Source organism: Saccopteryx bilineata, chromosome 7 (assembly GCF_036850765.1).
Source record: "Saccopteryx bilineata isolate mSacBil1 chromosome 7, mSacBil1_pri_phased_curated, whole genome shotgun sequence".
In the NCBI taxonomy this organism is placed as follows: domain Eukaryota; kingdom Metazoa; phylum Chordata; class Mammalia; order Chiroptera; family Emballonuridae; genus Saccopteryx; species Saccopteryx bilineata.
Genome location: NC_089496.1, coordinates 89,141,168 through 89,164,176, shown reverse-complemented (window position 1 = coordinate 89,164,176; position 23,009 = coordinate 89,141,168). Strand labels below are relative to the sequence as shown.

The following is a 23,009-nucleotide window of genomic DNA, read 5'->3' as shown; positions in this document are numbered from 1 at the left end:
TGAGCTGTCATTTAGAGGCCTTTCAAGGGAGATGTGGGTCTGCTCGAGTCTCTCCTAGTGCATAGTTCTGTCCTTATGCTTGTTTCCTACAAGCTCACTTCACCCTGCATGTTGGGGTTATTCCCTGTTCCCTGGCCAAAAGGGTAAGCAAATTAACACACTATAATGATTTTTTTTAACAGAGACTGTGAGAGAGTCTCTGTTAAAAAAAAAGGGGGACAGATAGGGACAGACAGACAGGAACGGAGAGATATGAGAAGTATTAATCGTTAGTTTTTCGTTGCGACACCTTAGTACATTGATCGCTTTCTCGTATGTGCCTTGACCGTGGGACTACAGCAGACCGAGTAACCCCTTACTTAAGCCAGCGACCTTGGGTCCAAGCTGGTGAGCTTTGCTCAAACCAGATGAGCCCGTGCTCAAGCTGGCGACCTCGGGGTCACGAACCTGGGTTCTCCGCATCCTAGTCTGACGCTCTATCCACTGCGCCACCGCCTGGCCAGGCTCATTGATTTTTTTTTGAACCTTAATTATGAACCTCTGTTGTTGAGGGCCATGGGAGGCTTTAGTCTGATGCCAGGTATAAACGAAGAGTTAGAAGTTTCTTGTCTTAGGCTGTTTAAATGTTAAAATTTAAAGCCAAATTCTTAGTTGTAGTAGAACTGGTGGGTACAGGCAATATGGGGGAAATTGCTTTCTGGAGAGCAAGAAGATCAAAGAAATCAAGAGACGGTATTCATTTAAAATTCCAAGCCCCCAAGCATTATTTTGCATAGTCCTGTTCCCCCTCCTTAGCCCAATGCCCCTTGAGATGGCTTTGTCACTTGTAGATAGATACCCTCCTTTTCTGAATTTTCAAGTAAGCAGAAAGATATGCTTATGGTAATCATGCTAGTCACACAGGTAGGCAGCTTGGGTGGCATCAAGGGGACAAACTTCAAGATGGAGCAGGGAGGGAAATTGATTTGTGATACAGGGGTTTTCTGATCTTAGGGGCCACACAGGTTTAACACCTCTATGATATGTCTATACTTCCCCTTCCTTTGCCCCCCAGCATTTTTCTTCAGACTAAGGTTATTTGCTTTTTGTTTGGAGTGTGAGTGAAGAGAGGTGAAATGAAAGGAGACTCTAGATAACTGCCTAGATTAATTTCTGTCCCTTTGGACTCACTTGTTGCCAATATTTTAAGGAGCCTGATAGCTTACTATGGGTTCATGTTGTGTTGTTTTTGTTTAAAATAGGTCATGTGCCCAGGAATGCAGTCAAACTATAATGGTGACTAAGTGCTGGAAAGCTGAGAAGGAGGGGGCCCAAGTGGAAAAATGAGCCTGAGGCAAGAGAAGGAGGGCTGGGAAAATGGAAGTTCCAGTAGGCCCACAGACTAGGTTAGAGATTCCTCCATGCATTAACAGCCATGCAGGAGGTTTATTTACAGGACACCAATCATTTTTGGAGGGAGTATCCCCCACTTTACACCAGTAACTGTGGAGAAATAGCCAACCAGAGAGCATTTCAAGGATGGGAACAAGGGCCCTTATTGAATTCCCAGGGGCACCTGCTCCTGTTTTCTCAGGCACTTCTGCTGCCTGGTTTTACTGAGCCCCTTTGACTTCAATGTAATAGATCCCCACAGGGAAGGAAAGATTTTTTTTATTCCTTCTGATTTTTCAGATATTGAAATGAAACCAATAAGAATATGGATACTGTTTGCCCACCAGCTAGGAACCACCAGAGATAATTGAACAAACAAAAGGGATGCAAAAGCTGAGTTGTTAAGTTGCTTTTAGCAGAAGTGGTACTATTTTTCAAGTGAGAGAGCCCAGTGGAATGATTTAAAAAATTGAAATTTGGTTTGAAGGACCAGAACCAGTATTTTGATTATGTTGTTCATTGTGGGTGAGGAAGTCTGCACCTGCTGTTAGGTAGCAGCTTCTAGAGTTCAACTTTGAAAGTTTCTTGCTGTTGTGATCAGGCCCTCAGGGCAGTGCTTTGACCCTTAGTGAAGTGTCACCAAATTGCAGTTAAGTGACTAGGGAGATGAGAGAAGTGTTGTTCTTATTCCAATTCAGGAAATACGTTGATTCTTACCCCTTGTTTCTTTCCTGTTATGATCCAGAGCATTCAATTTTGGTTTCACCTCCACCTATGAATTTAGACCTAACTGTAGAGAAGAGGTTAGCTACAAAGGATCTCTTCTTTTATATCTGGGAGGGATATGCAAATAAGATTTGACAGGGAGTCTAATCTTTCTCATTGAAAGTTCAGTTCTTTTAGTCCATCCTGTTGACTATCTTTTACTGTCCTTAGTTCTCTATCTATCTAGTAGTATAGGTTGCTTACTAGTAATGTGAAACCAAGGACCATATTTTACCCAATGGACAAATTCAATAATATATTTTAGCTTTAACGTGTGTACATCCAAATCCTAATCAGTCAGCTTGAAAGAGGACCAAGTTTGACATTAGAAGAACAATTTCTAATAGTTATAATTGGATTAGAAGAAAAACAAATGACTATTGAATTAAATTTAGAGATGACACCATTAATAGATATTAATCACTTTATATTTATATAAAAATAACCTTTTGTAGTAATTTATAACTTGTACTTTGTTTTAGTTGTCATTTCTAAAATACCACAGTTGAAGGAAATACTATCCTCATTTCAAAATGAAGACATTGACAATTAGAGAAGTTAGCTAACTAGGTTTGGATCCCAGTTTCCTAGATCTGCATTCTGTGCTTTTCCCATAAATTCATTTAATCTACAATTTAAAGGTAAATTGAAAGACCTAATTCTTGATAATTATGTGCTATATATTTTTATTTTTTTATTTCCTTTCTGTTGAATTTTTTTGGGTGACACTGGTTAACAAAATTATACAGGTTTCAGGTGCACAGTTCTACAACACATCATCTGTACATTGTACTGTGTGTTCATCGCCTCAAGTCAAGTCTCTGTCCTTCACCATTTATCCCTCCTATCCCTTCCTTCACTTCTCCCAATCCCCCCAATGTGATATATGTATATATTTTAGGTGATAGGAGGGGAGATATGCAGATTTCCACATGTGCCCCAACTAGATCTACCCCAGTAATCCCATCAAGGGCTGGTGCTTGTGTACGGAGCTATTTTTAGCACCTGAGGCTGATGGCTCCTTAACCCCCTGGGGCTAATGCTTGAACCAATGAGCCACTACCTGGGGGGAGGGGGAAGAGAAGGGAGAAAGGGAAAGGGGGGAAGCCGGTGGTCATTTCTCCTGTGTGCCCTGACCAGGAATCAAACCCATGACGTCCATATGCCAAGCCAATGCTCTATCCACTGAGCCACTGGCCAGGGCTGGTATATTTTAAAAATTGCTCACTTCCTAAAGTATTGTCTATTTACCTCTTCTGGCCTGTTATTTATGGAGATATAATTTTGTGTAGTGTTGTCCTCTTACCTCTACTTTATAAATTTGACTTAGTTTTAAAATGACGATTCCTTGCTATAGTCATTTCCAAAGTATTTTGCAGTTCTTACATTTATCATTTCTAATGGCAATATATTCCTTTGCATTAGTATAGCATTCTCTCCTGCAGAGAGACTTTTGGGCTATTTCCAGATTTTAGCTCTAATATGTAGCTACAACTAGAAATACCTTTGTAAAAAAATATTTTTCTTTTGAATATTTTCTTTGTGATGTAGTGCACAAAGTGGGAATGCTGAGTCAGAAGCTGCCATTTAACAACTTTTACCAACAGAATTCCTTTCTGAAAGGCTGTACCAGCATGCTGCTAGCAATGTATCACCCAACCCAAACCCTTCTATCAAACCAAAGCTAGTGTAGTTTTTCCACTTAATAGAAGTGAGGTAGTACTTTAATAATTGGTTTCAAAATTTTTTAACTTATTGATTTTAGAGAGGAAGTGGGAGGGGAAAGATAGAAACACTGGTTTGTTGTTTCACTCATTTATGTACCCATTGGTTGAGTCCTAACCAGAGATTGAACCTGCAACCTTGACATATGGGGATTCCAACCAATTAAGCTAACTAGCCAGGACTCAATAATTTTGATGTGCATGTCTGTAAACTGGAATTGTTGTGGGATATTTCCCCAGTGTTTTATCATGTAAACAGTGTGTGACTGTTCTTATTTGTGGTTGGATATGTATTGGAGAAGGGGTGTTATCCTGATAGATTTTTATCAGCCCCCTATAAAACTTTTAAGTGTAAAACTTGTACTTACAGTATTTTTTTTTTAATTTGGCACCTTTATTGAAAGTCTTTTTTTTTTTTTCAGGGACAGAGAGAGAGAGTCAGATAGAGGGATAGATAGGGACAGACAGACAGGAACAGAGAGAGATGAGAAGCATCAATCATCAGTTTTTCGTTGGGACACCTTAGTTGTTCATTGATTGCTTTCTCATATGTGCCATGATCGCGGGCTTTCAGCAGACTGAGTAACTCCTTGCTCCAGCCAGTGACCTTGGGTCCAAGCTGGTGAGCTTTTTGCTCAAGCCAGATGAGCCCGTGCTTAAGCTGGCAACCTCAGGGTCTCGAACCTGGGTCCTCTGCATCCCAGTCTGACGCTCTATCCACTGCGCCACTGCCTGGTCAGGCTGTACTTATAGTATTAATTGTTAATTTTCCCCACTCTGTTGCTTTCATTGTAATCTTTTTTCTTCTCTGCAATTTAAAATTTAAATACTTTAAACTCTTTGGTTAGAAAACTATTTTAAATTCATTCTTTCATTTTTGGGGAGTTAATTATATTGTAATATGAGATGATAATCTAAATCAGTTTATTGCTTTGTTGATACCCAGTTTTATCAACAGATTTTATGTTTAGGTCTGTGATCTATTTTGAATTAATTTTTCTGTGTGGTGTGAGATAGGAGTCAAAGTTCATATTTTTCCTTATGGATAGACTGTGGTTCCAGTACTGTTTGTCATCCTTTATTAAATTGCTTTGGTGTCACTGTAGACACTTTAAAGGATTTCTTAGTTATCCAAGGGAGAGAGAAGAGCTATTTCTTTCTTGCCTCCTAGCCCCTTCACTTACATCCAGATATACTGCTCACAAAAATTAGGGGATATTTCAAAATGAATATGAAATGATAAAAGAAGCATTTGATTTTTTTTATTAAACAAGAACATCAGAAAAGCAATCGAGGCCCTGGCTGGTTGGCTCAGCGGTAGAGCGTCGGCCTGGCGTGCGGGGGACCCGGGTTCGATTCCCGGCCAGGGCACATAGGAGAAGCGCCCATTTGCTTCTCCACCCCCCCTCCTTCCTCTCTGTCTCTCTCTTCCTCTCCCGCAGCCAAGGCTCCATTGGAGCAAAGATGGCCCGGGCACTGGGGATGGCTCCTTGGCCTCTGCCCCAGGCGCTAGAGTGGCTCTGGTCGCGGCAGAGCGATGCCCCAGAGGGGCAGAGCATCGCCCCCTGGTGGGCAGAGCATCGCCCCTGTTGGGCGTGCCGGGTGGATCCCGGTCGGGCACATGCGGGAGTCTGTCTGACTGTCTCTCCCCGTTTCCAGCTTCAGAAAAATACAAAAAAAAAAAAAAAAGCAATCGACAAGTCAGTGAAAGTTGTTCAACTATGCAAATGAGATGCAAAACCAACTTTTATTTCATTGGTGAAAATGCACTATACGTTCCCTGTCCCCTAATTTTTGTGAGCAGTGTATATTCTGATATCAGATATTCCTGAATCCTGATTTGTAAGCCCATGGAATGTTCTCTGGTTGTCAATAAGTTGTAGTGACTGGATTATCTGTTCTGTCTGGACGCAGGATGGCCAGTGTACCAGTGAAGGAGCGAGTGAAGGTGTCTCAAAATTGGAAGCTGGGGCGCTGCCGAGAAGGGATTCTGTTGAAGTGGAGGTGCAGGTAAGTAGCCTCTTTATTTTTAAAGCTGCCTGGTTCAGAAAAGCATGCTGGGAAGTAAGAAATCTGGTCCTAGTTAGAAAGTGAATAGCTTGTCTTAGGTGGTATGGCCCTAGTGATCCTTTAAATACCACAAAGAGGCCATCAAAGGGACTTTTTTTCCCCCTCATTTATCGAAAGGATTTCAGAAACTTACTTTATTTTAATGAATTCCATATTTTTATGATTATAAAAATATTTATTGTAGAAATTTGAAAAAATAGAAAAGTTTAAAGAAGAAAACAAAATAATTCATAATCCTACTACTCAGAGGTAGCCACTGTTAATGCATCTCATTAAAAGAAATAATGAAACTGATATTTCAATTTATCTTGTTTTACAATTATTTTTCTTTAAATCTTCTACTGTAGGAAGTTACACCTTCACTATTGGCTTCCTGTCATTCTCTTCCCTACTTTATTAAAAGGCAAAATAGAATCTAAAGGTTTGGATATTTGGATATATATATTACAGGAGGCAGAGGTTAGAAAAAGTGCCAGGAGATTTAGATTATGGCTTTGGCACTGCTAATCCCACAGATTTTATGCTTCATCAATGCTAAATTTCATAGTTATTTATGACTCCCTACCAAAAAATGCTTGTAGCTGATTGGTTGGAATGGATAGGGAACATTATGATTCCTCATTCCAGGTTGACCTGTACCTATGCTGATAGACACAGCACATCTGATGACCCTTTCTTTTTTGCTTGTGTCCAGTTTCTGTTGGTTTTACTGACATTATTTGCTGTGAATTATGTGGTAGTGGTGATGGGTAAAGAAATTACTGGGGAGAAATGTGGTGGGTTTTTATGAGGAAGGACTTTACCCTTTGCTTCCCACTTTTGTCTTTTAATATAAGAAAGTAGAGAAGTAGAGTTTATTGCTCTATCAAGGTTCTGTCCCTGGCAGGTTTTGTGTGTGTGTGTGTGTGTGTGTGTTGGCTGGTTTAAAGCAATTTGGCAAATAAACACACAAAACAGTTACCAGTCTGCCCCGGGATTCTCCACTGTTCACCTGGCATGAACTTGGTTTCTTGTCCTAGGCAATGGCTGTTTACCAGATGGCTCTAAACATGATTTCCAAACCCCTCTGCTTGCTGCCCATTTGAGTGTGCCACAAACTTGTGCAAGGGGATGTTGAAGAGGAATGTCATATTGAATGAGAATGAAGGCATCTATACACACTCTACACATGTTCCATATAATATATGCACACACTTGTAAAAACCTCATGAGCAGAAACTCAGTTACTACAAAGTCCAAGCTGCATTTAATGGCCCGTCAAGTCATTTTGCAGAACTTTTCCACATTCCCATGACGCTTGTATTAAGGAGTCTGGGGAAGAAACACTGCCCAGTTTGCTCAGACAGGTTTGGCGGTGAGAGATGGTGTCTCTGTAAATGGAGATGAATCAGTTGTCCCTGTGCTTTGCTTGGGACCTGGTAGCTCCAGAATCCTTTTGTGGAGTAGGACTGGGTGTGGGATGTCTACCTTGGGAAAGGGGCTTAGTCCGCACCAGAGAGCCTGGCAGAGTCTTCTTTCTTCTAAAGCTCACTCTGTGCCATGGGAATGGTCTGTGGCATCTAACCTTTCTTCCTCCTGCCAGAATATAGAGGGAATCTTTAACTATGTGTGGATTCCTTTTATCAGCTGCCTATGAGAGCTATTTCTCTTGACCCCCTGTACTGTAATAAACTGCCCAAGGGGCTGTGTTTTCCATTGCCACTCTTGCCCTATACCCTCTAATACAGAAGTGTGAATATCCCCTGTGAGGATTTAGGTATCTAATCAGTACATTATTAATATTCTTTTCTAAATGGCTTTATTCCTGTCACTTATAAATGGGCCCTTTGCTCTACCAGGGCAAAGAAATGGAGCTTCTCTGGGACTATTCTTCTCTGTTGTACCCTAACCAACCTATTGAAAAAGAGGCATGTATGGAAGTCTTGGAACTTTGAAACTTAGTATCACACTTTAAATATAAGGATACAGAATGAAAAAAATTACTTCATCAGGGTGGACGATTTCTTTTTGCCCCTTCCCACTCCTCAATCATTGCATTTTCTAAGCTCTGCCTCCCCAGTAATTCAAATCTTAAGCATTCTTCAATTAAAAGTGCTATTTATTTGGTCTTTTAATTCTCACTTTCTTTCAGGTAGTCCAGTGATGATTAGGTCACCACAAAGCTCAATCACTCTAGTTTTCTGAGGGTAGCCTAAGCATAGGTGATTTTGAAGTCTTAGCCTTGCAGGTTATTCCTGCTAAATTGAGGATTGAGCAGTCTCTCCAAAGACTGTAGTAAGGTTTTCATTCTGTATCTTTTTTTTGCTGTTTATTTTGTAAAATTTGAATTTATTATTTCTGTATCTTGGTGATCCTTAAGTTTTGTTTATCTCTGCAGTCAGATGCCCTGGATGCAGCTAGAGGGTGATTCTCTGTACATATCCCAGGCTAATTTCATCCTGGCCTATCAGTTCCGCCCAGATGGTGCCAGCTTGAACCGTCGACCCCTGGGAGTCTTTGCTGGGCATGATGAGGACGTTTGCCACTTTGTGTTGGCCAACTCACATATTATCAGTGCAGGAGGGTAAGTGCTACAGGTTTCTCCTTCTACCCTCTTCCTCAGGATTCTTCAGGGACCATCTGCCTGTCTCTGTCTTTTTCTGTCTTAACTCCCTCCAAAAGGGAGACTAGAAGGAGTAATGGGCTTTTTTCCTATTTGAAGCACAGAGATTTACCAAAGACACTTAATAGGGTTAGCTGGGGAAGGAAAATGGGAAGAGCCTCTAATGAAAAGTGAAACTGGTCTTGATACTCTTAAGGGGGGAATTTGTTTTGTCTCTCAGCTCTGTTCAGCCCTAAGTGTACTAAAGAAGTTAAAGTATCTAGAAGCTCGGAACCTTATTGGACTGAATTGCCTAAAGCTTAGCAAACGTGAATGTCATTGGAGTCTTGGGCTGTTTCTGTAGACTTATTCTTTTCTTACAATGAGAATAATTGGCTGTTGGTGGTGGGCTCCTTGTTTCTCTCATAGGGATGGGAAGATTGGTGTTCATAAGATTCATAGCACCTTCACTGTCAAGTATTCAGCTCATGAACAGGAGGTGAATTGTGTGGATTGCAAAGGGGGCATCATTGTGAGTGGCTCCAGGGACAGGACGGCCAAGGTGAGGTGGTGACCCCCTTACATACTATTACTCCCTTCTGTCTATAGGGAATGGGGTGGGAGAGGGTGGATAGGGCCTGAGTCTCAGGATTGGCTGAGAGCATTGGTGGGGGAGGGGAAACAACACAATAAAGGACTCACTTATGTGCCTCTGGCATGCAGCTTGCCATGCCAGGTTGTGTCCTTGCCAGCTGGCCTGGGAAAGAAGTGGACAGTGGCTGGGAAGCTTGCCACTCTCTTGAAATGTGGCGTGAACTCAAAAACAGAGGGCCTTGCCAGCTTTTCCTCCCTGAGCTGAATTTCCTCAAGTTTGTGGGTTAGTTCTGACCCGAATATTTTATTTTAAAATCTCCCTCTTTTTACTTGCTCTCTGTTTAGGGAGGTTAATTTTTCACCACCTTGTTTATAAGCAATCAGGCTGATAATTAAAATGTGTTTTTATTGCTTCTCTGGAGAGTGATGTGGTCAGTAAGCAGTAGAAAGATGACAAGAGAATGGTGTTATTTGTTGTGTCATTGCCAGATTGCCTGATCTACAGTCAGACATCTGCCAAGACCGAACAGAATGAGACTGATAAGTAGTGTAACCCCTGCTGTATGGAGTCAGTTCATCCACGTTTGGGTCAGATAGGCTCCCACTCATGAGATAGAGAACTTTCTTCATTCCTGTGTCCAGCAGCCCTAGGCCAGGGTCACACATGCCTCGTCCTTTGGCTGCTGTGGGAACTTTGCTGACAATTCAGCTGATGGTGCAGGGGGCCTGATAGTATCTTGCCTATCTGTTCCCCAGCATCTGGAGACTTTGTAGTGCTAACAGGAGCAAAATGCTTGCTCTTGTCAGCAAACCGGCCTCTAAGACAAATAGAGAGAGAGGACTCAGGAGAGGGGAGTTTTAGTCTTTACTCACTAACTTCTCTCACTCCATGTACCCTCTGGTGACTACTCCTTCATGGAAAAATGTCACTAATATATATATACTGCTCACAAAAATTAGGGTATATTTTATTGCTTCATATTCATTTTTGAAATATCTCCTAATTTTTGTGAGCAGTATAGAAAGAAGAGCTAACTATGTTCTTTTCTATTTTTGGAAGTTTCTTCTCTCTTTGCTGTTTTCTTCCTCATACTGTGTATTCTGTAAGACATACATACCAGCACAGGGGACCTGAAAAATCCAGAAAATATTTTAAACTAACATGGAAACTGAATTTCCTATCACCTGCTTCCTATTCCCCACTCTATACTTCAGATTTCTGAGTATTCACTGTCTTTGTATCATTTCTTGCAAAGAGGTTGGCCTTAAGTTGCTATACTGCTCAGCAGTCGGTTTGCATAGAAATCTTTTGTGGCATGTGTGACTTACATCATCCCATCTCATTATAGCATCTTGTCATAGCTAAAACCTTCCCTGGCTCTTCTTTTTTAGTGACATCCTTTCTTCTATCCTGTTCTTTGCTCTGATACCCTGAGTAGTATTAAACTTAGCTTAATAACCACAGGTAGCAATGAAAGGGTATGGACTGCTTATAGTCAAAGAATGATAGCAATTTTATCTGGGATATTGGGTTAGTTTCATGTTGTTTTTATTTATTTATTTATTTATTTACTTATTTATTTATTTACAGAGACAGAGAGAGAGAGTCAGAGAGAGGGATAGACAGGGACAGACAGGAACGGAGAGATGAGAAGCATCAATCATTAGTTTTTCATTGCACATTGTGACACCTTAATTGTTCATTGATTGCTTTCTCATATGTGCCTTGACTGCGGGCCTTCAGCAGACCGAGTAACCCCTTGCTGGAGCCAGCGACCTTGGGTCCAAGCTAGTGAGCTTTTGCTCAAACCAGATGAGCCCGCGCTCAAGCTGGCAACCTCGGGGTCTCAAACCTGGGTCCTCGGCATCCCAGTCTGACATTCCATCCACTGCGCCACTGCCTGGTCAGGCTAGTTTCATGTTTTAAGTACTAACTCAGCCCTATTTAGTGACTTAATTTGTTTGGTTTTTTTTTTAAGTATGGAAATAGGTACTATTCTAAAATTTCACTGCAGAATATCCTATTCCTTTTGAGGATTTCTTTTAGGTCAATGACAGAATTCTCCCTCCTGGTTCTTTTTTTTTTTTTTTTTTTTTTTTTTTTTTATAATTTTATTTTTTTAATGGGGTGACATCAATAAATCAGGATACATATATTCAAAGATAACAAGTCCAGGTTATCTTGTCGTTCAATTATGTTGCATACCCACCACCCAAAGTCAGATTGTCCTCTGTCACCTTCTATCTTGTATTCTTTGTGCCCCTCCCCACCCCCTATCCCTCTCCCATTCCCCCCTCCCCCCCCGTAACCACCACACTCTTGTCAATGTCTCTTAGTTTCAGTATTATGTCCCACCTATGTATGGAATAATACAGTTCCTGTTTTTTTCTGATTTACTTATTTCGCTTCGTATCATGTTATCAAGATCCCACCATTTTGCTGTAAATGTTCCGATGTCATCATTTCTTATGGCTGAGTAGTATTCCATAGTGTATATGTGCCACATCTTCTTTATCCAGTCATCCATTGATGGGCTTTTTGGTTGTTTCCATGTCCTGGCCACTGTGAACAATGCTGCAATAAACATGGGGCTGCATGTGTCTTTACGTATCAATGTTTCTGAGTTTTCCTCCTGGTTCTTCAACATCAGAAAAGTGGTTAGCTCTTTGGGGCCCCTCAATGATCACCAGGCTAGCTCATCTTTTCTGGCTTTCTGGATATGTTGCTTCTTTTTCTTCCTTTCTGTTATTGGCTTTGCATTTTGCTACCTTCGTCTTCTTGGCCCATTTCTACATTACCCACTTTTATAACTGACTTTTCATTTTCTTTTGGTGGCTTTTGCAATTATACAGCTGCTTCTTCAGGCTCCTAATTCACCTGAACCTATGTGAGAACTATCATGTTTCCTATAAACATCTATAGCCTGTTTTGAGGGAATTCCTCAAATATGTACTGTGTCTTAGGAAAGAGGTTTGTTTTATTTTGTTTTGGGTTTGGGTTTTTTTTGTATTTTTCTGAAGCTGGAAACGGGACTCCCATATACGCCCCACCGGGATCCACCCGGCATGCCCACCAAGGGGGCGATGCTCTGCCCATCTGGGGCGTCGCTCTGTTGCAACCAGAGCCATTCTAGTGCCTGAGGCAGAGGCCATAGAGCCATCCTCAGCGCCCAGACCAACTTCTCTCCAATGGAGCCCTGGCTGCGGGAGGGGAAGAGAGAGACAGAGAGGAAGGAGAGGGGGAGGAGTGAAGAAGCAGATGGGCGCCTCTCCTGTGTGCCCTGGCCAGAAATCGAACCCGGGACTCCTGCACGCCAGGCCGACGCTCCACCACTGAGGCAACCGGCCAGGGAAGAGGTTTGTTTTATTGGGGTGAAAGAAACTAGAACATTTTCTTTGTCAGACTGCTGAGCAAGGGATTGCCCAGAAAGCCCTCTTCCTTCACTCGCCCAACCCTAGTTTCAAACTTACTTTGACTTAGCTTGGATTACCTCTCTGGGCTTTAGTGGAGCCAACCCCAGCCTGAGATATAGCAGGATGGTGACTTATGTTCTTGGTGGGCCTGGGCTGGTACTGGCCATCCCTTCACTTCTTCCTTTTTCTCTGTTCTTTCATTCATTCTTATGTGCCTATACAATGCACCAGGGCTCTTCAAAGGGGAGGAAGATACAGCCTCCTTAAGGGCTGCTGAGACATGCATGTACTATGAAGGTGATTGGAAATGGCCAAAGACTGAAATGTAAGGCTCTAGGGAAAGGACCAGAAAGTTCAGAGGGTAGAGGGATCACATCTGGCTTGGGAGGGGAGACTTAATGAAGAGAGAACATTTGAACTTGTTTTTTATCTTCTTTTAGTTATTTTTCAATGCATAAATTTGCTTGTTTGATTGTAATGGTATAGAATGTAACCAGGCACTATGCTAACTAACTAAACACTTTACTTATATTTTCTCATTTTATCTTTTAGGATAATTTTATGCCACATAATTATGTTTATGTTATATTTTAGGTACCCAATGTATACTGCTGTCTCAATTTTAGTTTATAAAGTTTTCCATTATTATTACAAATTATTTGTTAGTATTGTCTTTAATGGCTTCACAGTGGACTTACCATAATTTAGTCACTGTTTTCCTATTGGTGGATGTTTGTATATATAGTTCTTTTCCTATAGTATTGAGAACCACCATTATTGATGTCTAATATCTACTAAATACTGTGCTACTATGCTGGATAACTTATACAGATCTTCATTTTTCCACACTGCAACCCTGAAAGATAGGTATTATTTCCCATTTTACACATGAGGAAACTGAGGGTAAGAAACTATGAAGCATCTGTAGGATGAGACATAATAAGTAGCAACTAGGGTTCAACCCAGATTTATCTGATTCCAAAGCCCATGCCTGCCCTATCTGCTACTGCAGGCCACAGGGAATATTTTTATCATTTAGGTTTTTCTTCACTTTAGGATTATTTTCTTAGGATAAGTTCTCAGAACTTATAGAATTCTTAATAGAATTCTTAAGTCAAAAGCTTTGGTTGTTTTAAGGGTCTTAATACATATAGCCAATTTCTTTTTTTTTTTAATTTGTTTAAAGTATATATTTATTTTACTGATTTTTGGAGAGAGGAAGAGAGAGAGAGACAGGAACATCAATCTGTTCTTGAATGTGCCTTGACTAGCAATCAAACTGGCAACCCTGTGCTTTGGGACAATGTTCCAACCAACCAGGCTATCTCGTCAGGGCCAGCCAACTGATTTTTAAAAGGACTGTATAAATGTCCATTCCCACTGGGTTATATCTTCTCCAGGGTGCATTTTTGGGGGGTTTGACTACTGAGGATGAAGACGTGATCAGCATACTCCTGGTTCTGGTGGATGATGTGCTGCTGGGGCAGGTCAGGAGAGCCATGTTCCTGAGACGATGCTCAGAATTGGCAGCATGCCTCCTGAACCACTCCTGGAGACCAGGAACCGTGTTCTGTGGTTTGCACAATCTAGGACTCCACCAGCCCTTTCCCTGGAGTGTACTAGTGAATTCAGGCCTAGGCTATTCCCATAGATTTTGCAATCAGAGTCCTTAGTGTCTTCCCACTACTCATGTAAGATGTTTTCTAGGGGGTTTGCAGTAGGGAAAAGGCAAATCTCTTCCAATCTGGGGTCATCTTAAAGAAGACATTAGAAGTGAATCTAGTTACTATCAAAGTGGCCGGATTACAGATTCAAAAAAGTAAGCCTAGGATCATTGGTATTTTGAGAAATTTGTGGTATTTACCTTTGCTTTCTGCCCTTCCTTATTCAGGATTTTTTTGTTAAATTTATTTTCTTTTCCCTATATTATGAAAAGTAACTCATACCCTCTCCCCTCATCATGCACACAAAATCTAAAACACTTTCTCCTTTTATAGGGAAGAGATACCATGTGACCCTAAGGAGGCAGGACTGCCCCCACTCCATTACCTACCCCTTAAACTCAAGGAATGTTTCCTGAAAGTTCTTAAATCTAAGGTCCTAACTGGCTGTGTGCTCCCCTTATAGCACATCAGGGGCCTTGAGAGGTCATTGATCCATCTGGCTGCATCAGGATACCCCCTTGGCTGATGTCTGGGGATAGCACTGTATATTTGAGATTTCCTTTCTGTTTAGTTAGAGGCTTTTTTCCTGTGTGTGTCATCTGGGGTAGGATGAGGTAGGGGGCCTTGTGCTTAATGGGAGATTTCTAAATGCACTGACTGCTGAGAGGGCTCTGTGAGTGTTGATTAGAGTTAAGCCTGGAGTGGCTGCTAATGTACATTCCTGACTGATAGAGACTAGATAATGTGCTCCAAGCAATATTTTTAACCTGTAGGAGATATGGAAGCTTAAAAGAGTTAAGCTTTTCTGCTACTTTTGGTGACACTAGGTGCTAAATTCCGTGCTGACACGAATAGCATTGAATCCTGGGCATTATCAACAAACAAATAACAACACACTACCTTCCTACTTTGAAGTCTCTCTTCTCCTTCCATTCTTTCCTTCCCTTGCATCTTTCTTTTTACTACTCTCTATAGTTCTACTCTAATTCTATCTCTGCCCTCCCATACTGTGCCTTGATCTTCCTCCCTCCCTCTACCCCCCCAAAGAAATCTTGGTGAGAGATAGGAGACAGGAAAATCCACAAACATGAGGAGGTTGCTAAGAGAGGCGAGCCCCATCTACTCACTAGTCTCTGTGAGGTCTCAGCTGAGGAATGGGGAACTTCTGACTCCCTGGTGTAAAATTGGCTGGGAAGTAAGGGCTATTGGGTGGAAGTGAAAGAGGGAAGGCTATCCAGAAGCTGGAGAGGACTGATACCCTGCACTCTGTGTATACAGGACAGAAAGGATTCACTATTCCTGACCCTCCACATTCCCTGCCTAGGGACAGTCATGCCACCTGATGCATCTTCCTTCACCCCCATCCTCATCCCCATCCCAGGCAATGCCAATGAGAGCATTTCCTCTCCTGTTTCCAGGTATGGTCTTTAGCCTCAGGCCGGCTTGGGCAGTGCTTGCACACCATCCAGACTGAAGACCGAGTCTGGTCCATTGCTGTCAGCCCATTACTCAGGTAAGGGAGACATTTTTGGATATGGTTTTGTCCCGTATAACAATGTTTTTATTTTACAAGGTCAAGTGGGCTAGAATATCTTCTGCCTGTATATTCTAGGTTGCTTTGAGCTACTCTCCTGGAGATTTTGGAAATCCTCCAGAGACTTGAGGTCTGACACTTACTTTATAAATGCATGGGGTTGAGATAACCTTTTAAGAGCCAATTTCTTAAGCATCTAACCCAGAAATGTGAAGGAAAAGATACCAAGTTGGAATATAACTGGATCCAGCTGTTACAAGAGTGTCCCTTCTAGAACAGATGCACTTTTAGGTTGTTACTAAAGTAGAGGCCTCTCAGCACCCCTGGGAAGTGACAACAACAGCCATCCTGCTCTCACAAATCACATCAGTGGTTTGTTCCCCTTGGAAAAGGTCTTCTAGAGCAGGGGTCTCAAACTCAACTCAGCATGTGGGCCGCGGAGCAAGATCACAGCCGTTCGGCGGGCCGCACTAGGTCTACAAAAGGCAACTGTTACGCAACACTTTTCTCACTGCAGTTGAAAACAAAAAAAAATCAGTACAACAAGCACAATCGTACATGCAGTTTACTCAGTGTCACAAAACAACCAGAAACTGTAGTTCGCATCACAACTGCTGTTAACTAAGCTAATATCTAGCTAGGATGCTAGAGAAATGAAAAATACAAGTAGGCCCCTAGGCTTACTTAATTTTATCCAAAATATTTTGAACTTCGTGGATTAGTCTGCGGGCCGCACAAAATTGTTCGGCGGGCCGCATGCGGTCCGTGGGCCGTGAGTTTGAGACCTCTGTTCTAGAGTATCCCTTACAGAGTTGAGTCATTAGGAGAGGCGTGGGGCCTGTGTGCCATTGGACTCTCATCCAAAGATGTGTATGTGAAGTAGATTCTTTGACCATTGTAGCAGAAGAGCCAATTTTTGTTTGTTTGTTGTTTTTTTGTTTTTTGTGTGGCAGAGACAGAGTCAGAGAGAGGGACAGATAGGGACAGACAGACAGGAAGGGAGAGAGATGAGAAACATCAATTCTTCGTTGCAGTTCCTTAGCTGTTCATTGATTGCTTTCTCATATGTGCCTTGACTGGGGGCTACAACAGAGTGAGTGACCCCTTGCTCAAGCCAGCGACCTTGGGTCCAAGCTGGTGAGCCCTGCTCAAACCAGATGAGCCCGTGCTCAAGCTGTCATCCTTGGGGTCTCAAACCTGGGTCCTCCGCATCCCAGTCTGATGCTCTATCCACTGCGCCACCGCCTGGTCAGGCTAGAGCCAAATTTTTGATGATAGATAGCTTTACCCTACCCTTTAGCCCAACTGATATTTCTTTAACTTTATCTATGAATAAGTGACCTCTGCATCCTGACTTCTATTTTCTAGGCTCTCTTGGACTAAGGCAGGACCTCTCTCTTTCTCAGCAGGGTCCATTGGTACCCTCTTCTGCACCTACTCTGTTGCAGTATTTACCTAGGGTCTTCCCCACTTCCTTTACCCCTCACTACCCATTCATAGGATCGGTAGGAAAGCCATGGGGCTTCCACCTTCCAACACTGGGTTTGAGTCAGTCTTTTGTTCTATGAGAGAGTCAATTCCCCCCTTTGCTCAGACCCTGTCTCTCCTCTTCACCTCGTGGAGCTTGCACCCCTGCTCCAGCCCCCTTCCACAACTCCCTTTCAATTTTTTTCTTTCTAAAGAATTAGAGCTGATTAGCCACGTCATTAATTCTTCAATTTGACGGCTGATATAGCAGGACCTGAAACACATTGCTGACCCCAGAGAATGGAGACCCCGTTCCTTAGCATATTGACGATGGGAGAAGTTAATTAAAATTCCACAGAGCGGAGGTGTCGGCTAACCTATAAACCTGTCGCTGTTCAGAACAAATCATTATAGCAATCCTAGGAAAGAGGGAAGGAAAGACCAGCAGGGAGTAGAGAGGCCTAAGTGTGTGGGAGCGGAGGGTAGAAAATGGAGCCATCGAGCTTTGTCCTCTCCTTAGTTTCTTAATGCTGCCTCTTTTTAAGCCAGTTAGCCAGGTGTAGGGTCTGTGGGCTGGATATGTATAAGGATTGAAGGATGGCAGGACAGCCTGTGGGAGATGACAGGTGGGCTGGTGACTTTGTCTTGGTGGTTACCTGTGGATTTCTGCTGAATTCACAAGACTAGGGTCACGTAGGCTGGGGTAGGGTAGGGTGGGACGGGGTGGGGTGGGTGGTAGAGGGAAGTTCTTCAGTGCTGGAGATGGTCTGTGTGCTTTTTACACATGAGTTTAGGCCAAAGAACACAGGCTCTCCTAGCGACCCACCCCATATTCCTCTACTCTAGCTACCTCTGGAGTGTGTTAGGCTACCTGTTAACAGAATAGAGCATGGTTACTGTTGAAGATGGTGCGGATAAGAGGTTGAGGACAGAGTTGCCCTCACCATTAATTAACAATTTAGATTACAATGAACTGAGTTTAGGTTTTTTTTGACTACAACTCAGAGCCTGGCTTTGAGGAAAAAGCTAGTTTTCTATTTCTAGTACTGTTCTGTGACTGCTACTACTACTAGCAGCTAGCATTTATTAGTCATTCGCTCTATGGCAGACCCTCTCCTTCATCCTTGATGTGCCTCATCTTTGGTGAAAACCTGAGTCTTATGCTTTCTTCACATTCTCCTTCAGTCTTCTTGTCCTCTTAATGTTTTTCTTGGCCCCATGATGAGCCTTCCATTCATTATTGGCTGGTTGTTCAACTCCTGACCCATAGTTATTTGAGATGACATTTTCCCTAACTTCACAGATGGTATCTTGGACTCTTTAAAAATAGTTTGTATTAGGCCCTGGCCGGTTGGCTCAGCGGTAGAGCATTGGCCTAGCGTGCGGAGGACCCGGGTTCGATTCCCGGCCAGGGCACACAGGAGAAGCGCCCATTTGCTTCTCCACCCCTCCTCCGCGCTTTCCTCTCTGTCTCTCTCCTCCCCTCCCGCAGCCAAGGCTCCATTGGAGCAAAGATGGCCCGGGCGCTGGGGATGGCTCTGTGGCCTCTGCCTCAGGCGCTAGAGTGGCTCTGGTCGCAACATGGCGATGCCCAGGATGGGCAGAGCATCGCCCCCTGGTGGGCAGAGCGTCGCCCCTGGTGGGCGTGCCGGGTGGATCCCGGTCGGGCGCATGCGGGAGTCTGTCTGACTGTCTCTCCCTGTTTCCAGCTTCAGAAAAATGGAAAAAAAAAAAAAAAATAGTTTGTATTTGGGATTCTGTTATTACAATAGATGACCAGGGTATATGCTGGTGTTATTTCTGCTCTTTTTTCTCCCCAAATAAATGGAGACAAGGGACTTTTCATCTTATTACTAGATTAATTTCTTCTGTGTCCATGAATTTGAACCTTTCAATAAACGTATCCATTTGTCTGAATCTGGGAGGCACTGCCTCCCAGCCTTGGGGTCTGTTTTGGGAGATTGAAGTTCTGTGTTGTCACCAGCCAACAGAGTAGTAGCCTTAGGTAAGTTGTTCCCTTCCCTGAGCCCTGGTTTCCTCATCTATTAACTGTAAATACTATTTCCTTTATAGATCTTTATAGGTTATTGTGGAAATAACCTGAAATAATGAATAAGGAAATACTCTGAAAAGCTGAACGGGCTATTAGATGGTATCAACCAGAATCTCTCCTCTCTGTATAGCATTTGTTTAATGGCTTTACCTGCTCTCATGTCCCCACTCTTAGTTCTGGTGGAGTTACACTGCTCTTTTGCAGTCTTCTTGAGGTGAGGACTCAGCAGGAATCTCTCCTCTCCGTTTCCTTCTGTAATATTCCTGCCCTCGATAACTGCCTTCTGTTACTCTCCCTACCACCTTCCTATTGAATATAGTCATCATTGTCACTAATGTGATGAGACCCTGAACCCCTCATGAAGAGCATGGAGGGAGGTGGGGAGCAGTTGTCCTCTAGTGCAGATATTCCTGATTCCCTTGACAGCCTCTCACTCCCTCAAAGCTTTCTCATACAGTCAGAAAGAACTTGGACAGTTAAGAGCTATAGCACATCTCTCTTTTTTTTTTTAATAATTTTATTTTTTTAATGGGGTGACATCAATAAATCAGGATACATATATTCAAAGATAACAAGTCCAGGTTATCTTGTCGTTCAATTATGTTGCATACCCATCACCCAAAGTCAGATTGTCCTCTGTCACCTTCTATCTAGTTTTCTTTGTGCCCCTCCCCCTCCCCCTTTCCCTCTCCCCCTCCCCACGTAACCACCACACTCTTATCAATGTCTCTTAGTCTCACTTTTATGTCCCACCTATGTATGGGATAATACAGTTCCTGGTTTTTTCTGATTTACTTATTTCACTTTGTATAATGTTATCAAGATCCCACCATTTTGCTGTAAATGATCTGATGTCATCATTTCTTATGGCTGAGTAGTATTCCATCTACTTTATCCAGTCACCTATTGATGGGCATTTTGGTTGTTTCCATGTCCTGGCCACTGTGAACAATGCTGCAATGAACATGGGGCTGCATGTGTCTTTACGCATCAATGTTTCTGAGTTTCTGGGGTATATACCCAGTAGAGGGATTGCTGGGTCATAAGGTAGTTCTATTTTCAGTTTTTTGAGGAACCACCATACTTTCTTCCATAATGGTTGTACTACTTTACATTCCCACCAACAGTGTATGAGGGTTCCTTTTTCCCCACAGCCTCTCCAACATTTGCTATTACCTGTCTTGTTAATAATAGCTAATCTAACAGGTGTGAGGTAGTATCTCATTGCAGTTTTGATTTGCATTTCTCTAATAACTAAAGAAGATGAGCATCTTTTTTTTTTTTTTTCCATTTTTCTGAAGCTGGAAACAGGGAGAGACAGTCAGACAGACTCCTGCATGCGCCCGACCGGGATTCACCCGGCACGCCCACCAGGGGCGACGCTCTGCCCACCAGGGGGCGATGCTCTGCCCATCCTGGGCGTCGCCATGTTGCGACCAGAGCCACTCTAGCACCTGAGGCAGAGGCCACAGAGCCATCCCCAGCGCCTGGGCCATCTTTGCTCCAATGGAGCCTTGGCTGCGGGAGGGGAAGAGAGAGACAGAGAGGAAAGCGCGGCACAGGGGTGGAGAAGCAAATGGGCGCTTCTCCTGTGTGCCCTGGCCGGGAATCGAACCCAGGTCCTCCGCACACTAGGCCGACGCTCTACCGCTGAGCCAACCGGCCAGGGCAGAAGATGAGCATCTTTTCATATATCTGTTGGCCATTTGTATTTCTTCCTGGGAGAAGTGTCTGTTCATGTCCTCTTCCCATTTTTTTTATTGGATTGTTTGTTTGTTTGTTGTTGAGTTTTATGAGTTCTTTGTATATTTTGGATATTAGGCCCTTATCTGAGCTGTTGTTTGAAAATATCATTTCCCATTTAGTTGGCTGTCTGTTTATTTTGTTATCAGTTTCTCTTGCTGAGCAAAAACTTCTTAGTCTGATGTAGTCCCATTCATTAATTTTTGCCTTCACTTCTCTTGCCTTTGGAGTCAAATTCATAAAATGCTCTTTAAAACCCAGGTCCATGAGTTTAGTACCTATGTCTTCTTCTATGTACTTAATTGTTTCAGGTCTTATGTTTAGATCTTTGATCCATTTTGAGTTAATTTTAGTACAGGGGGACAAACTATAGTCCAGTTTCATTCTTTTGCATGTGGCTTTCCAGTTTTCCCAGCACCATTTATTGAAGAGGCTTTCTTTTCTCCATTGTGTGTTGTTAGCCCCTTTATCAAAAATTATTTGACTATATATATGTGGTTTTATTTCTGGGTTTTCTATTCTGTTCCATTGGTCTGAGTGTCTATTTTTCTGCCAATACCATGCTGTTTTGATTGTCATGGCCCTATAATATAGTTTGAAGTCAGGTATTGTAACGCCCCCAGCTTCATTCTTTTTCTTTAGGATTGCTTTGGCTATTCGGGGTTTTTTATAGTTCCATATAAATCTGATGATTTTTTGCTCCATTTCTTTAAAAAATGTCATTGGAATTTTGATGGGAATTGCATTAAATTTGTATATTGCTTTGGGTAATATAGCCATCTTGATTATATTTATTCTTCCTAACCAAGAACAAGGAATATTCTTTCATCTCATTATATCTTTTTCTATGTCCCTTAACAATGGTTTATAGTTTTCATTATATAAGTCCTTTACATTCTTTGTTATGTTTATTCCTAAGTATTTTATTTTGTTTTGTTGCAATCGTGAAGGGGATTATTCTTTTGAGTTTGTTCTCAAATGTTTCATTGTTGGCATATAGAAAGCCTATAGACTTCTGTATGTTAATTTTGTATCCTGTGACCTTACTGTATTGGCTTATTGTTTCTAGTAGTCTTTTTGTGGATTCTTTGGGGTTTTCGATGTATAGGATCATATCATCTGCAGAAAGTGATACCTTTACTTCTTCTTTTCCAATATGGATGCCTTTTATTTCTTTGTCTTATCTGATTGCTCTGGCTAGAACCTCTAGTACCACATTAAATAAGAGTGGAGAGAGTGGACAACCCTGTCTTGTTCCTGATTTAAGGGCGAAAGCCTTCAGTTTAGTGCCATTTAATAGGATGTTAGCTGATGGTTTATCATATATGGCCTTTATCATGTTGAGATATTTTCCTTCTATACCCATTTTGTTGAGAGTCTTAAACATAAAATTGTGTTGTATTTTATCGAAAGCCTTTTCTGCGTCTATTGATAAGATCATGTGGTTTTTGTTCTTTGTTTTGTTGATATGGTGTATTACGTTAACCGTTTTATGTATGTTGAACCATCCTTGAGATTCTGGGATGAATCCCACTTGATCATGATGTATTATTTTTTTAATATGTTGTTGTATTCGATTTGCTAGTATTTTGTTTAGTATTTTAGCATCTGTATTCATTAGAGATATTGGTCTGTAGTTTTCTTTTTTTGTGCAGTCCTTGCCTGGTTTTGGTATGAGGGTTATGTTGGCCTCATAAAATGTGTTTGGAAGTATTGCTTCTTCTTCAATTTTTTGGAAGACTTTGAGTAGAATAGGAACCAAGTCTTCTTTGAATGTTTGATAAAATTCGCTGGTATAGCCGTCTGGGCCTGGACTTTTATTTTTGGGGAGGTTTTTAATGTTTTTTTCTATTTCTTCTCTACTAATAGGTCTGTTTAGGCTTTCTGCTTCTTCTTGACTCAGTCTAGGAAGGTTGTATTGTTCTAAGAATTTATCCATTTCTTCTAGGTTGTTGAATTTAGTGGCATAAAGTTTTTCATAGTATTCTACAATAATTCTTTGTATATCTACGGTGTCCATGGTGATTTC

At 42.0% G+C, this 23,009-nt stretch overlaps 1 protein-coding gene across 4 annotated transcripts in view; it reads left to right on the top strand.

Moving 5' to 3' along the window:
- FBXW4 (F-box and WD repeat domain containing 4) overlaps positions 1-23,009 on the top strand; it is a 107,357-nt gene that overhangs the window by 13,185 nt on the left and 71,163 nt on the right. For all 4 annotated transcript variants that reach the window (XM_066240292.1, XM_066240289.1, XM_066240290.1 and 1 more), the window contains exons 2-5: positions 5,775-5,870; positions 8,308-8,493; positions 8,941-9,073; positions 15,602-15,696. In XM_066240292.1, the coding sequence (XP_066096389.1) occupies positions 5,775-5,870; positions 8,308-8,493; positions 8,941-9,073; positions 15,602-15,696 (510 nt within the window). The remainder of the gene's footprint in view (positions 1-5,774; positions 5,871-8,307; positions 8,494-8,940; positions 9,074-15,601; positions 15,697-23,009) is intronic.